This window comes from Lactuca serriola, chromosome 8, assembly GCF_051521515.1.
Source record: "Lactuca serriola cultivar US96UC23 chromosome 8, Lser_US96UC23_V15, whole genome shotgun sequence".
NCBI lineage: Eukaryota > Viridiplantae > Streptophyta > Magnoliopsida > Asterales > Asteraceae > Lactuca > Lactuca serriola.
In genome coordinates, this window is record NC_136415.1 from 128,850,437 (window position 1) to 128,866,539 (window position 16,103).

The following is a 16,103-nucleotide window of genomic DNA, read 5'->3' on the forward strand; positions in this document are numbered from 1 at the left end:
CAACCCTAATGAACCCTCGATACCCGAACTAGACGATCATCGGCAATCTCTACCTCTAACAGATAATCAAGCTCCCCTAGAGCGTCACTAAATCTCTTGCTAAGCACAATAGATACAAACAATTAGGTGGCGCCCAAATCAAACAGAACTAAAGTTGGAACACCGTTCACTAGGAACATCCCTATATAACATCAATCATATATATATATATATATATATATATATATATATATATATATATATATATATATATATATATATATATATATAATGTCATAATGAGCAGAAACATCAAAGCAATAAAAGAAATCGGGAGAAAATACATACCCGTAACCATATATGGTATTGCGCGAGCCTCCTCAACTTTCAGTTGGAAAGCTCAGCTCCTCACCACTATCACCTCCACCTTGCCCTAACGTCCGTCGGTGATCCTCAAAGTTGTTGGAGGGGTGCCATAACCGCTCCCCCTTTTGCAAAACTCAGAAAATTAACCTTCTTGTGGCCCCTCTTATTGCAATATAAGAAAATAAGTCTTGATACTTGGGTGGTGGCGGTGAGAGTACAACCCCTACTGAAGTGACCATTTTTGCCGCACTTAAAGCAGCCAGAACCACCCGCTCTACAAGCTCCCTTATACGTCCAGCCGCACTGGCCGTATCGACCTCATCCTGAGCCCTTAGATACCTGAGCCTGAACCGACTTCCTCTTCCTCACTGTCTCCAAACCAATATCCCAATTGTGACCCCGAGCTATCATGCCATCCAATGTCTTGCAGCTAGACATAATCATAAACTCCCGTATCTAATTCTTTAACATATCATGGTTTCGAACCTTCTTCATCTCCTTGTCCTCCACATACCGCGGAACCAACAAGGTCCTCTCACGGAACATGGCGGTAATCTCTGTCATGGTCTTGGTTGTCTGGTGAAGGTCCTAAAACTTCCTCTCCAACTATTGAACATCAACCACAGGCGCAAAATCAACCCTGAATCGCGTAACATATTCATCCCAAGATATCATCTCAATAGCTTCGCCTCCTAACGTATAGTCTACCTCCTCCCACCAATCATGGGCTCAGTCTTTCAAAAGCTAGGATGCAAATCTAACCTTTAATCTCTCAAGGCCAAAGCTAGTCCAGAAGTCGTTCCTGATGTCTGCTAACCACTGTCTGCTAGCAATGGGGTCCTACATTCCGAAGAGCTTAGGAGCCCCACATGCACAAAACTCTCGAAAGACCAGAGAGCGTAGATCCACCAAAGCCGCCATCTTAAACGGAATAAGCCTAGAAGCTCATCCATCAACTCCATAATGCTCTCATTGATCAACCAAATATCACAGGAGTCTGGTCCAGTATGTTGCGGGTAATCTCAGACGAAATGAACTCCCACATCTGATCATCCAAGGGTTTGGCTCCAGAGCTTGAACCCGATCCCTCACCTAGACTTAAAACCACCTCGAATGACCACCATATTGAAAATAAACAATGAAAACCATCATAAAACACTTGAATAATATCACATTGATCTGGTCCCTTAGTATCCTAATGACTCCCTTGAATCGAGTACGTATCTTGTCCTTCCAGCAGTACGAGCCCAATACTACCTTCCATACCTATCTGTACTTTCCTCAAGAGTCGTCCTAATTCCCTTAAGTGACTCCCTAAATTCCAACATTCTACAATCCCAATAAACCACACATCTGCTAATGCTAACATGATTCCTAGGTTCTCCTAGGATTCCCTTCCTGCCACTCTCCACCTTCAGCTGCAGAAGAAACCCCCACTAATACCCGCTAACTACCTTACGAATATAATTACATGCAACATACACTAGATAATTCTTTGACTGCAAGGTCTCACACAACAACGGTTGGACTCAAACAAGAGTCCATATAGTTAAACCTAACCTTTTAAAATTATCTAATTTCTTTAACATGTATCCTAGCGTATTCGTTGGATAGTTAACTAGTATTAGAAGTGGTTCCTAAAAGCATAAAGCAAGTAGCATTCAAGCATTGATTTCTAACCAAAGCACTGCCTAATAGGCCATCCTAACATATCATATGTGATCTAACTAGCATGTTGTTCTTGAGGCTTATACAGTAAGCATACAAAGGCATCTATCCTATCATACAATTATGAGTAGATCCTTGGCCCTAATCTAGCATGCCATTCACATATTCACATACTGAATTAACAAACATGTATGGGTATTTTGGGAACACTTACTTGAGCTCTTCCAAATTCATGTATCACACACCTTATTTCTAGTAGAAATCTCTTTATAAAATTATTTCTATTGTGAAAAACTTACCAAGTCCTTAGTTTGAGTTTAGACACACCCAAGAGTGTGTTCAAATCCCTCAAACTAAGACTCTATTACCAACTTGTAACATCCCAAAAATCATAAGTAAAATATTTCATTTTTAATTCAACCAAAATCATAAGATATTCATGTCAAGCCATCATAATTCTGTCAATGTGAAAATATTTATCTGAGTACAATCCCAAAATCATAAAATATTGGACACGGGTGGATGTGTTGCGATCAGGCCATGCCCTTCCCCTTTCAAATCGGAAGTACCTGAATCATAAACTTAAACTATAAGCATAAATCTTTGAGTTTCCAAAATACCACATACCATACATACAGTGGGCCATGCTTGACAACCATCAGGCCCCGCTCGGTACAGATCTGTCAGTAACTTGCGATGGGCCTTGCCTAATATGCATCAGGCCCCACTTGACATCCATCGGGACTCGCCCGGTACACATACAATCACATTCAATACATTCAAGATTCACACAGACAGATAGCATCCTATAAACATAAATCAAATGGGTTGGCATTGGTTCCTTCGACCCGCCAAACCCTGTGAGAAGACTCACCTCAATCTAATGATAAACAGTCATAGACACAAGCTGCTGCTACGATAGCTCCTCGAACTGAAAACATTCAAACTAACCCTAATTACTCTTTAGGGTAATAACCCACACATAAAAGTCCAAATCATAATCCATCATAATAAGGGTAGAAGACCATTTCACCCTTTCATACTTGGACCAACAATTATGGCCCAAAACCCAATATGACCCAAGGCCCAAAAATAGCCCAAAAGCCCTTCTGGTGAATACGCCAATCATACCACCCTATTACGCCCAACATACTAGACTAAACAGATAAGGAAATCGAGGTTGAACACGCTACCTAAAGTACTCCCCTGATGCCCAAAAGTCCATATTAAGCACTTAATACCTAAAGTCTAGTCGTCTAAATCACAGATCTAGCTCTTGATAATGTCTTAACTGATAAATTCATCAACTTGATGCCTTTGCATGGCTCAAAGAGGTCTAAAACCAAGAATTCATGCATGGTTGAATTAAAGCCATCAATATACTATTTTTTTGCTCAGGGGACCTCATAAACATCAAGAAATGTCAACCCAAACTTTTGGAGTAGCTTTTACTCACAAGAATCAACCTAAGGGACCAAAATATGCCAAAACCCTAAGAAAAACTAGATCTAAGCAATGAACCATAAAGGTTAAGACCTTATACCTCCAGAAGGATGATAAAGATGAATAAAGTCTGGATCTACAAGCTCCAAACAATTCAACACTTCTCCAACGAATTCTTCTTCAATAAGCACCAAAAAAAACACTAAATCACCTAAAAGCTCAAGGATATCACAAAAAAAGGCTAGGTTTTTAGGGGACTACTTTAGGATAATGGAGGTTGGTGATGAGAGAGACCTTAAAGTCATAATGTATTTAAATAGGGTCCAAACCCTAAAATTTAATGTTTTGCACTCTGCATGTGTACACTAAGCATACTCATATGTACGCCCAACATACACAAAAGAACATGCGATCACTTTTAATGAGCTACACTCAATGTGAACCACAATTATGCTTAGTGTAATGGCTTTGGGCATTACATATTTGATGATGAGTAAATACTTTTAGATATATTAGCAAATAAAAAATAGTTTAAATAAGGCTTTTACTAAAAAAACAAATTATACTAATATATAAAATAATAATATAAACAAAACAAATTATATTAACAAACAAATCTTTAATACTCTATGTCTCGTATTCGTAAGAGATGTAGTTTTATGTGTTGAATAAAGTAAACAAAACACACACGTGCGCCACAAACCAATCACACAAATAGTTAAGCAAACACACACTAAGATATAACACAAAACGTTTCGATTCGAATAATCAATACATAAAGATCGGTTGTAAAATCTAGAAAAAAATTGAAAGATTTATATAACTTGAAGTTCTTATCCATACGAAAACTTCTAGATCTGAAAATACAGATATGCAAGATCTTGAAATTATCCTATTCGGGGGTGATAGGGAAGGGCATAGAGAGTAAGGACACTAATGACATCATGGTTTCAGGGTCGGCTGGTAGATTTTAAGTGGCCTGTGCTAAGAAGAAAAATAGGGCCCTAAATAGAATTTTTTTAATATATAAGGAAAACAAACTTAAGAAGGTGAATTGTAACTTAAAAGTAAATAAATTTATTAAAAATGAACATATGGAGTTTTATAAAAAGTTTAAGGGCTAATTATGTAACTTGTGAAAACTGATTTGTTAAACCTATTACAAGGAGGGGTTGTTTATGAAATAGATAGCAAAAGGAAATGGGCAAATGTTTAACTCTAATTTAAAAGGTGGAAATGAAGTCGAGAAGATTTGAACCCGCGCTACTTTTAAATAGGGAGACATCTTTGCCAATTGGGCTACACAAATCTTATGTAATATCTTGAATAAATTCATATATATATATTTAGTTATTAAATATATAATTTAATTAAAACTCGGGCCCTAATTTTTTCGGGGCCCTGTGCGGCTGCCCCTCTTGCCCCCCCCCCCCTTTAAAACCGGGCCTGCGTGGTTTAGATCAAGTTTTGCATGTGTACAAGTGGCCGTGAGTAATGGAGATGTCGTTGGTGGTGAAGGGAACAAAAGACACAGATCTCCAAAAATATATAACTCGGAATGAGAAACCAATCTCTTTTCTTGATAACAAACTAATATCGAGAAGGTTGGAGCAACATTGAATGGAAATGGTGGCACATATGACAACTTCTTTGAGGGAAGTGTTTAGATTTAGGGTGGTTTATAGATATAAAGAAGATGGTGGGTGGTGGTAACGGTGGTTAGTATTGTGTAAGTATTTTATGGTGGTGGTGATGTTATCGCTGGTGTTATTGGCGAGTATTCTTCCGATGGTATTGGAGGCGAAGTGTGGTAGAGGTCGTCATGGTATTAATGGTGACTGCAAAGGTAACAAACAAAGGTGGTGAAGGCGGTGGCTATAGAATGAAGCTATGGATTTTAGGGTTTTCCTATATAGTGGTCGGGAGACATAAAGTGGTAGAATGAAAAGAGTTTAGAGATAGAGATGTATTATTTTAGAATATGTTTACGCCTACGTACTCAATTCCTATATTTTATAGTGTGTATGTTTCTTTTTAATCGGCTTAAATCTATCTATATGGATCATAATTGTATAATAATTTATATCATCTAATTAAATTTGAGGGTTTATATGTAATTAACCTCTTTGTTTTTAAGACTTTAGTCATAAAAACTTTTGAAATTCTATTATATATGCATTATAAAGTATATATATTGTTTTAGGATAGGCATACGAGTATTCAATTCTTGTATTTTATAATGTGTATATTTTTTTTTTGATTGATTTGAATCTTAACATGGATCACAACTATATAATAATTTATACCATCTAATTAAACTAAGGGTTGATATGTAACCTCATTCTTTTTAAGGATTTGGTTGTAAAAACCGTTAAAACTATATTATATATACATTTTATATATATATATATATATATATATATATATATATATATATATATATATATATATATATATATATATATATATGATTGAGTGCAGACTTGAAAAACGATGAGTATTACAAGGTAAAATATTCATTGTTTATTGATAATATTGGTGAAATTGATATTTATTATAAAAGATTGTACGTATAGTTCATAAAATTGGGTATTATTTGTGTAATAACAAAATATTGTCGGTTGATGCGTTTGGTAAAGGGTATGGGGTATAGTCACAAGATGTTCACTAGAAAAGTGATCACTTATACGCCACATCACCTCCATTAAATATTCATTAATGTTCATTAGCCATTGAAAACGGTTATTACTCCATATTATTTATCTTTTTTTTTTTTTGACATTATATTAAATAAAAACACAATTATTAAACATACATAAATATTTTATAAATAGAAAAAACATTAACTTAAATAAAAATAATATTTTTAAAATTCAACATACATTTTACCAAAACCAATTTTAACCCACAAAAAAATAGTCCACTAAAAATATACTTCCTTAAAGTTATCTAAGCCCAACCTTTTATGTGTCCTTGAATGTCATCCAAACATCGCAGCCTCCTCTTTTCTTCTTCTTCATCTTTCTTGTTTGCACGCTTCAATTTCTTTTTCCGGCGAGCACAAATAAGATTAATGGCAACTTCCTTCAAAAACAATAACCATTTTTGTTACTGTTTGGAAGAAACAAATCTCATTGGTCGTGATAACCCTAGAGTTGTACACTCCACACCACAACTATGAGCCCATGGGGCGGTGTTTACATGCGTAAATATTCGCCAGCTCAGCTCTTCACGCGTGAGCATCCCTCCATACCATAAGGCCTAATAGAAGGAATGCGCTTGGACGCCACCTAAAAATTGCACAAAAACGCTTGAACACTCCTCACGTTGACATTTGGCATCGTATATATTTGTGGTTGAGATTTTTTATTTTTAGTTTCTATTTAGTTTTTACAATAACTTTTTTTTTTAAATATAAATTGAAAAACCATTTTTTTAAATTTTGATTTTTTACAAAGCCAGCATAATCATGCCAGTTTAAAACACAATTATAATAATAATAATAATAATAATAATAATAATAATAATAATAATAATAATAATTATTATTATTATTATTATTATTATTATTATTATTATTATTTATAAGTGTATAATTATAAATTATGTTGCAGCTTAGTGGTTTGTTCCTTGCTTTGTGAGTTGGAGGTGATAGGTTCGAATCCCCTTCACCCCATTTTCCTTATAAGTTTTATAATGAAGTAAGCTTTATAATGAAGTAAAAGAGCAAATCTCTGCCATGTCACCGATTCCATCCAACTCATTGTCCACGTGTCTTGCCAATCCATCCAACTTATTGTCCACGTGTCAACATAAATTCTGTCAAAGGGTAAAACCGTAAATTCCTGAAAAACTTAAGGGTTTTATGACATTATCCCCATATTAAAAATCTCAAAAAACGGTGAGTATTGTAAAGTTAAATATTCATTGTTTATTAGTGAAATTGGTTAGTTGGTATTTATTATAAAAGGTAGTATGTATAATTCATAAAATAGGCTACTATTTGTGTAATAACAAAGTATTGTCAATTGATGTGTTTGGTAATAGCAGGAACACGTTTTGATGCGTCTGAAAATTACACGAAAACGTAATATATATTGTATGTTACTGAAAGAATTTAAAACACAATAATAATAATAGTAATTATAATTATTATTATTATTATTATTATTATTATTATTATATAAGTGTGTAATTATAAATTATGTTGCAGCTTAGTGGTTTGTTCCTTGCTTTGTGAGTTGGAGGTGGTAGGCTCGAATCCCTCCACCCCATTTTCCTTATAAGTTTTATAATGAAGTAAAAGAGCAAATCTCTGCCATGTCACCGAGTCCAACCAACTCATTGTCCATGTGTCTTGCCAATCCATCCAACTCATTGTCCACGTGTCAACATAAATTCTATCAAAAGGTAAAACCGTAAATTCCTGAAAAACTTAAGGGTTTTTATGACATTATCCCCATATTAAAAGTCTCAAAAAACGGTGAGTATCTTAAAGTTAAATATTCGTTGTTTATTAGTGAAATTGGTTAATTGGTATTTATTATAAAAGGTAGTATGTATAATTCATAAAATAGGCTACTATTTGTGTAATAACAAAATATTGTCAATTGATGTGTTTGGTAATAGCAGGAACACGTTTGGACGCGCCTGAAAATTACACGAAAACGTAATATATATTCTGTATTACTGAAACAATTTAAAACACAATAATAATAATAGTAAATATCATTATTATTATTATTATTATTATTATTATTATTATTATTATTATTATAAGTGTATAATTATAAATTATGTTGCAGCTTAGTGGTTTGTTCCTTGCATTGTGAGTTGGAGGTGGTAGGTTCGACTCCCTCCACCCCATTTTCCTTATAAGTTTTATAATGAAGGAAAAGAGCAAATCTCTGTCATGTCACCGATTCCATCCAACTCATTGTCCACTTGTCTTGTCAATCCATCCAACTCATTGTCCACGTGTCAACATAAATTCTGTCAAAGGGTAAAACCGTAAATTTCTGAAAAACTTAAGGGTTATTATGATATTATCCCCATATTAAAAGTCTCAAAAAACGGGTATTGTAAAGTTAAATATTTATTGTTTATTAGTGAAATTGGTTAGTTGGTATTTATTATAAAAGGTAGTATGTATAATTCATAAAATAGGCTACTATTTGTGTAGTAACAAAATATTGTCAATTGATGTGTTTGGTAATAGCAGAAACACGCTTGGACGCGCCTGAAAATTACACGAAAACGTTTGATCACTCTTTACTTGTTATCATATATACTAGATATGAGACCCATTTATTACATGAGTTTATTCAAAAGAAAAAAATAAATAAATAATTTTAAACATTTGATAAGTTTGAATTTATAAGAAAATGAGAAAAATATTGAATTATAAAAATTAAAGTGTTTTTTCTCTAAATTTAAATAAATAGTTTAGATAAATAAATAAAGAAATTAATGAATCTTTAATTTACTGATTTGAAATTAAAAGGAAAGTTCATTAAAAAAATTAATATGCATTGATTATTGGATTTAAATACTATGTTAAATTAATAAAAGTGAAAACCATAAAATGACATTTGTAATAAAAATTAATTGAAAATAACCACAAAATGACATTTGGCAAAATGAATGAGAATGTGACAAATGACAAAAAAAAAAAAAAAAAAAAAAAAAAAAAAACCTTCATTTATTAGAGTAGATTTATGGTTGATTTTTTTCCTACTTAGTTTTTTGCAATAACTTTTTTTTTCTTTGTAAAATAAAAATTAAAAAACCAAATTTTTTAAAACTTACTTTTTTACAAAATCAGCATAATCATGACAATTTTAAAAAATGTATAATTTTTTTTATTTTTTTATTTTATAAAAAAACCTTAAAAGAATCGCCAAAAATCATAAAATTCTAAAGGATCTTTCCATTTTCAAGACTAGTAAGTTACCAAATTTTTTTAAAAAATATACTTTTAAGGATTCTCATTCTAATTTAAAGAAATAATAAATTTTATAAAAAAATATAATGAAATTCTTTTGTCTCTAAATTCATAAAGCAAGTAAAGAAGTTATTTCTCTTACCAATTTAATGAGTTGGCAAAGAAAAATCAAACAATTTAATGAGTTGGCAAAGAAAAATCAAACAATGTTGTTGTTAATGAGAGACAAGTTTTTTTACAAGGAATCCAAGTTTTTATTATAAAAACTGTGAGGTTTTTTTTCTACAAATCATAAATCTTTTTAAAAAATATGTTATATATGTTATATTATTTACTATTTGAAAAAAAAGTAGGTATATTGTTTTCATATTTTATTTTAGAAGATTGCATTTAAAAATAGAAAAACTATGATATTAGATGATTTAAAATATTATGATACAAAAATTTTATTATTCAATATATTTATGATTTTTATTTTATTATTATCAAAAAAATATTATTATCTTTAATCGCATTTTTTATGATTTAACATTATATTATTAAAAAAATATGTAATAATCCAAAATGTTTTTGTGAACAAAAACTTGATTTAGTTAACTATATTATGATCTACAAAATGATATGATCTACAAAATTATGATTAAAAATGATATAATATAAAATAATATTCTCTTATTATTAATGACTTCTAAAGTCCGTCAATCTGGGACTAGCCCATTTGGTAGATATTTTGTCTTTTAAATTAAAGGTCTCAAGTTCTATTGCGGGCATTGATGTTTCGTGATACTAACTACTTTCGTGTACTAATTGCTAACAACTAACTCTGCCGTACTAAAAAAACAACTTTTAATGTCCATATACTGCGAAACTTGAACCGACTTTCAATTCATAAAACTACAAAAAATAGAAGAAACTTTAGCTAAAAAAATAAAAAAAAAAACAAATTAAAAAAAAACTAAAAACGAGTTTAATTTTATATAGGAATACAAAAAATAAAAAATAGAAAAATAAGAAAAAAAAAACTCACCTAGATTACTTCCCGTTGATGTTCATCGCACAAGATAATATCATCGAGTCTTCACTATCTTCTTCGGACATACACAAACGTGATTGTGCCATATCCAAAAACGACGTTTGACGTTCTTAGCCTTTACGAAATACATGGTCAAGATTTTCTTTAAAATCCTGACTAGATCCTGACAATATATATGACGCATATTAGACTTCAGGTTATAATTGGATGTGATTGGTTTTAAATTTTCAATATCCAAATGAGATTTGTAAGTTTAAATTTCATCTTCTAATTTCAATCCGTGAACGTGACCTAAGAAGTTGATATATCTATGATAGTTTGAGTTATGATCTATTATAATAGGTAAGTTACAAAACTTTCATCGAACGAGAGGGTATTTGTTCGGTTTTATGAAAATAATGTTTTACAAGAATTTGTATATAAGCAAACTGTAAAGAACCTAAAATCAAACATTCCTCAAAAGCCCAAAAGGCTTGCCCTTCAGCTAAGATGCGCCAGCCCAAAATATACCTGTGCTACAAATAAAATATACTCGAGTTAAACTTAGGCTTGAACAAAAAAACCTGTTCATGATCCGAACCGGTCACTGAACTGGTAAACCGGTCCACTATGAACCGAACTGATTCAAGAACCGAACCACCGGTTTGCATCCGTTCGAGATTTTAGATATTGAAACCGGTTTAGAACCAGTTTAATAACCGTGAACCGGTAGTCAAACCGATCGAACCGGTTTAGAATCGGTGTAACCAGTTTAGATAGGTTCGATCTATGATGGAACCGGTTTGAACCGAACCGGTTTATGGCTGAACCGGTTTTACTATTCACGAATCTGAACCGAACCAGTTTACTGAACCGGTTCGGTTTGAAAAAAAAAACGGTTTGTTCACCCCTAGTTACACTGCTACATTTGGTAAATTGATATTAAATTAGTGAAATTTAGAAAGCCAACTACAAATAAAATATTAAACAGGCAAATCGTCTAGGGTGTATTTACAAGTTTATAATATCATAATTGGTTTTATTTAAAAATTATTGTTATATTTGTTCTAATATAATTTTTTTAAAATGTTTTTATCTGGTATATGCTATCTTAGTTATATGATTATACAAATAAAACATTTCAATTTATATGATGATACAAAGTATAAATATACGAGTTGGTTCATATATATAATAATAATTGGATATCATATTTTATCTTATTCCCTTTCAGAAAATTATCTTATTTGTGGAAAACAAAAATTGGCATTTATTTACACAACTTCACTACTACACAGTCCTTCCAAAGGCCCGAGTCAACTGAACCAAGACTCGTTACTCAATAGGACAAAACCGAGATGTACAAATGCCATCACCTACCTACACTTTAAAGCTTAAACATATCCATATATAGACTCTGATTCACCCATCTACAAACATCAAACTCATCCAAACCCATCCGAGTCAACTCAACTCAACCCAACCGAGCCATTAGACCCCGAAAGTCCCATCTTCTGTAACGCTCCTCGAGTCCTACCCGAAAATGAGTTTGACCTTGCAACGTGACCCGCATAGTGCTTACCTTTTTGGTCAATGGTCAAATAATCGGTCATAATTTTCTTTGGACTATTTATATGTGAAGGTGAAAGACTCGGTGTGGTGAAAGTGGTTCTATAAGGAGTGGTAACTGTGTGAAGTGTGTATGGTTTCCCAATGATTGTTTTGGAAACGATTTCACGGTTAGAAATTGATGAGAATTTATCCGAATGTCTTGCCAAGTCATCCACGTAAAGTAAATCATCAATTCGAGCTGTTATATTGAATGCTAGGCTCTCCAACACTCTTGAGTAGCTCTCCAAGATGGATTTTCCAACATCCTAAAATACATACACGAAACTATAAATTTAATAACAATATGGAACTACTTATATAAAAATTTACAACATTTGTGCTAGTTAGATATCTAAAGCAACCTTTTTAACATAGAAAGAGACAGATGGATGAGACTGTGTCTAGCTGATGTTGTATACAAACAATTTAAATGTTAAAAAAACGGCCATTTGTGTTTAACTTGAAGATATAAATATATACCTTGTTATATTGGATTTTACTCATGTCCAAAGTGGTTTGAGGAAGGGCAGGGAACCTTTGTTTTAAACAAAGCAAGAGGTTTTCAGCTCTATCCGCTAATGTTTCCCTTTTATCCGCATCAGCAACCAAATCCTTAACTTTGTCCCATGATGACCTTGAAAAGGACCTACTCACAATGTTGTTTAAAGGTTTCGTGTTGTTGTTTTTTCGTCTCCATATGTAAATGGAAGCCTCCACACGGTTTGCTATCTCAAGAGCTTGATGCTCCGATGATAAATCAAGACACTCCAACAAACACTCGGGTGAAAATTGTTCCGATGAAATATATCGATAAATAATATCGCCTAAACTACCCTTCGCATTCTGCAAACAAAAATAATAAATTTTATTTTCAAGATGTTTAAAAGACTGTTTGTCTGACTATTAATCAAATATCTGATTATCTGATATATATACCTTGGGAAGTGATTCCAAATATGATTCCGGAACATCGATATCTGCTAAAGTGATACTATTGATAGCCATTGCGGCTTTTAGTATCTGATTTGTGGAATCGCGTTTGTTTTGCAGATTTTTTCTGGCGGTCTCACAGAGACCGCCAGTAGGGACCCGTGGGACCGGGAGCCACCATTTTTCTTTTTGGCGTGGGACCACTTTACACAAAGACGAGGAACCATCGGTTTCAAGAGCTTGAATGCCTTGGTCAACATACCAGAACTCCATTTTTTCAAAACTGTCCAATATCTCCTGTAACAATCAAAATTCATTTCATTTCAACTTCATATTTAAAAAAAAAAAAAAAAGAATTACAAAGAAAAAAGAGTTGAAAATCTCACGAGAAGCATGTTGTCTAATTTACGAAGAGCTGGAAGGTTAACATAAAGATCGGACCTGGGTCTGCTAGTCATGACCTAACAATCAATATCGAAACATTAGAACTTTTAAAAGATTATTAAAAATAATAAAAATATTTTTATTTCACCTCAAGCTTGCTTCCATCTGGATAAGTTTGCCAAGATGGGATCAACTCAACGATGTAATCACTAACACAAAGAAGCCATTCAATTTCTCTTCGCCACATTGTTTTTTTCTCAGCGCGTAGAGGTTCAAGCCTCCATATTTGTCCAAAAAGTGTGGCTGAAATTTCAAGAAAAACATAGAGAAATCAATGGATATCGAAGGTGTTGTAATAATATACGGCTGAATTCGATATTGGTTTTACCACAAAGATTTGTAATTGCGTTCGAGATGGCCAAAGCTGTACAAACACCATTCCCACAACCAGACATGTCTTCTCCAAGTAACAATTTCGAGAATCTTTCTTTCATCATTTCAATCTCTATCAAAAACCCCAAATCAAAGATGAACGATTACAGATCAAACTAGGAGAAAATCACCAATTGCTAATTATTTGACCCTAAATATAATCACAACCAAACAACTAACTGAAACCCCATGTCAAAGATAAACATAAGAATCATCAAACTGAAAGATAAAACACTAAGTTATGAACCGAAAGGAGAAACACCGTGATCATTTGGCATAATTTTTTGGTTCTGAATCAGAAATTAGAACAAACAAATTGGTAAAAACAGTACCTGAGAGTGGTGTTGGCCCTTGTTTCCCTAAATTTCTTTGACCCAAAAGGGGTTGCACAGAACTATCAGAATCGGTACAATGTGGGGCTTCGACCTCATGATTCAAGATGTTTACATCCTTGGAAGAAGGAGAAGATGAGTCTTCAAAGCTAGTGATATGCTGTTCATTTAAAGAAGTTTCAAATAACGTCGTGAAATCAGAGCTTGAGCTAGTATTTCCACCAAACTCTTCTTCTTCTTCACATGTATCCAAACAACCCCTTATATCTTTCTTCCCACCTTCCTCCTCTGATTTCCTCCCACAATCAACAACAATACAAGGTGAATCATCATCATACGCAGAATTATTCACTACCATGCCGAATCCTTGCAATGTAATATCCATTTTTTTTGGAAAACCAACCTCCGACTAAGAATCAATACTGCAAATTAAACAACAGGTTATCTGGGTTTGGTTGATCTTGTCAGCTTCTTCTTGGCTGTTGGAGCTTTAACCGATGTTTGGGTTTTTGTTATATACAATGAATTCATAGAGAGGGTTTCTTTGTGTTTGCTTGAACAAGGCGCCTCCTGGTTGGGTTCGTTTGGTTTGCATAATTATGTGTGATAATTTGAAATTTTGTTCTCAAAGTAATGTCAAGGGAGCGTGTTATTAGGGATGCAATATGCTAAATTGGTAATTATGAGACTATCTTTATGATTAATAAAATGACCAAATTACCCTGAACGTTATTCGTTTTGTTTTAAATCTAAATTCTATAAAGTTTTAAAACCACTATTAAAAATTTCAAAAAAGTATATTTCTTGTTTACAGTTTAAAGTTCGAAATCACTTTGTGCCATTAAACATCATTTATTTTCACTAGAAATGCTATATTGTGGAGGGTACTTAATAGAGGGCAACTAGGTAATTTCACTTTCGCACAAGGGTGGGGATGCTATTCATATGCATGCCATGGACACAACATGATGACGCCAAGAACACTTGTCTCCTCATAGCACGTAATCACAAGAATGGGAATCAATTCAATAGAAGTTTTAATGTTATTATATTTCATTGAATTATATATTAACTTGGCAAAATACTATGCTATTTAGAACTTATGCGAGTAACATATAAATATAAATAGCATTATAGCAATAATGTATATATATTTCATGCAAAATAATATTTTATTTAAAATATTAATGTATATAGCAATAATGTAATTTATTTCATGCAAATGGGTTTCTTTCCCGATTTATTGGGAATATGGGGAAACCGGGAAAGGCTATGTCAAAATGCTAAGACACCAAAACAGGTTGCATGGTTATCTCTTATTGAATCCCCTTAAGATTAGAACATGCTATCTTAGAGTCATTGTTATGGTGACATGATGATTATTTATTTAATGCAAAACAATAATATACTTTTATGTTAATTTTTAGTATTTGTGTTGTTGACTTATATCAATATTTGGAAGTTAATATAGAATTAATGGTCTGTATTGAAGAAAAATATACGAAAATACGAGTATGCAATTATTTGTGTTAAAGATACATTAGATATAGAATTAATATAAATTAAGTTATTATTTTTTGTATTTAATCTTATAAAACATTACTGTTTTTCAATAAAAAGGATTAGTAAAAAGTTAAAGCATTATTCATGTTTAATTTAATTGGAGTGGTAGGCAAGGAACTACCAAATTTGTGGTCACCTCAACCATACTAAAGATTATTTGTCACTCCAATCAAGTCTTATACAAAAGGCATATTAGTATATTTGATTAAAGCAAAATTACTTTATATATATATATATATATATATATTACTGTGATGGAGGAAACGAAATTTACAATACAAAATACTTTTAGTATAAGAACACAAATACTAATCTCAAGTGATATATATATATATATATATATATATATATATATATATATATATATATATATATATATATATATATATATATAGGAGGGTTCAATTGAGAAAAAAAAGGTTGAGAATGGAAGAATCAT

The 16,103-nt window shown here is 32.4% G+C and overlaps 1 protein-coding gene across 1 annotated transcript; it reads right to left on the reverse strand.

The window, feature by feature from the left end:
• Positions 1 to 11,604: 11,604 nt before the first annotated feature.
• On the reverse strand, positions 11,605 to 14,701 carry LOC145069659 (rop guanine nucleotide exchange factor 7-like). The gene is made up of 7 exons (XM_079016612.1): positions 14,102 to 14,701; positions 13,726 to 13,842; positions 13,486 to 13,640; positions 13,340 to 13,414; positions 12,960 to 13,250; positions 12,504 to 12,866; positions 11,605 to 12,289 (listed from the first exon to the last, which is right to left on the reverse strand). Exons 1-7 carry the CDS (start codon positions 14,484 to 14,486, stop codon positions 11,882 to 11,884), a joined length of 1,794 nt encoding a protein of 597 aa, XP_078872738.1. The 5' UTR covers positions 14,487 to 14,701; the 3' UTR covers positions 11,605 to 11,881.
• Between the last annotated feature and the right edge of the window lie 1,402 nt (positions 14,702 to 16,103).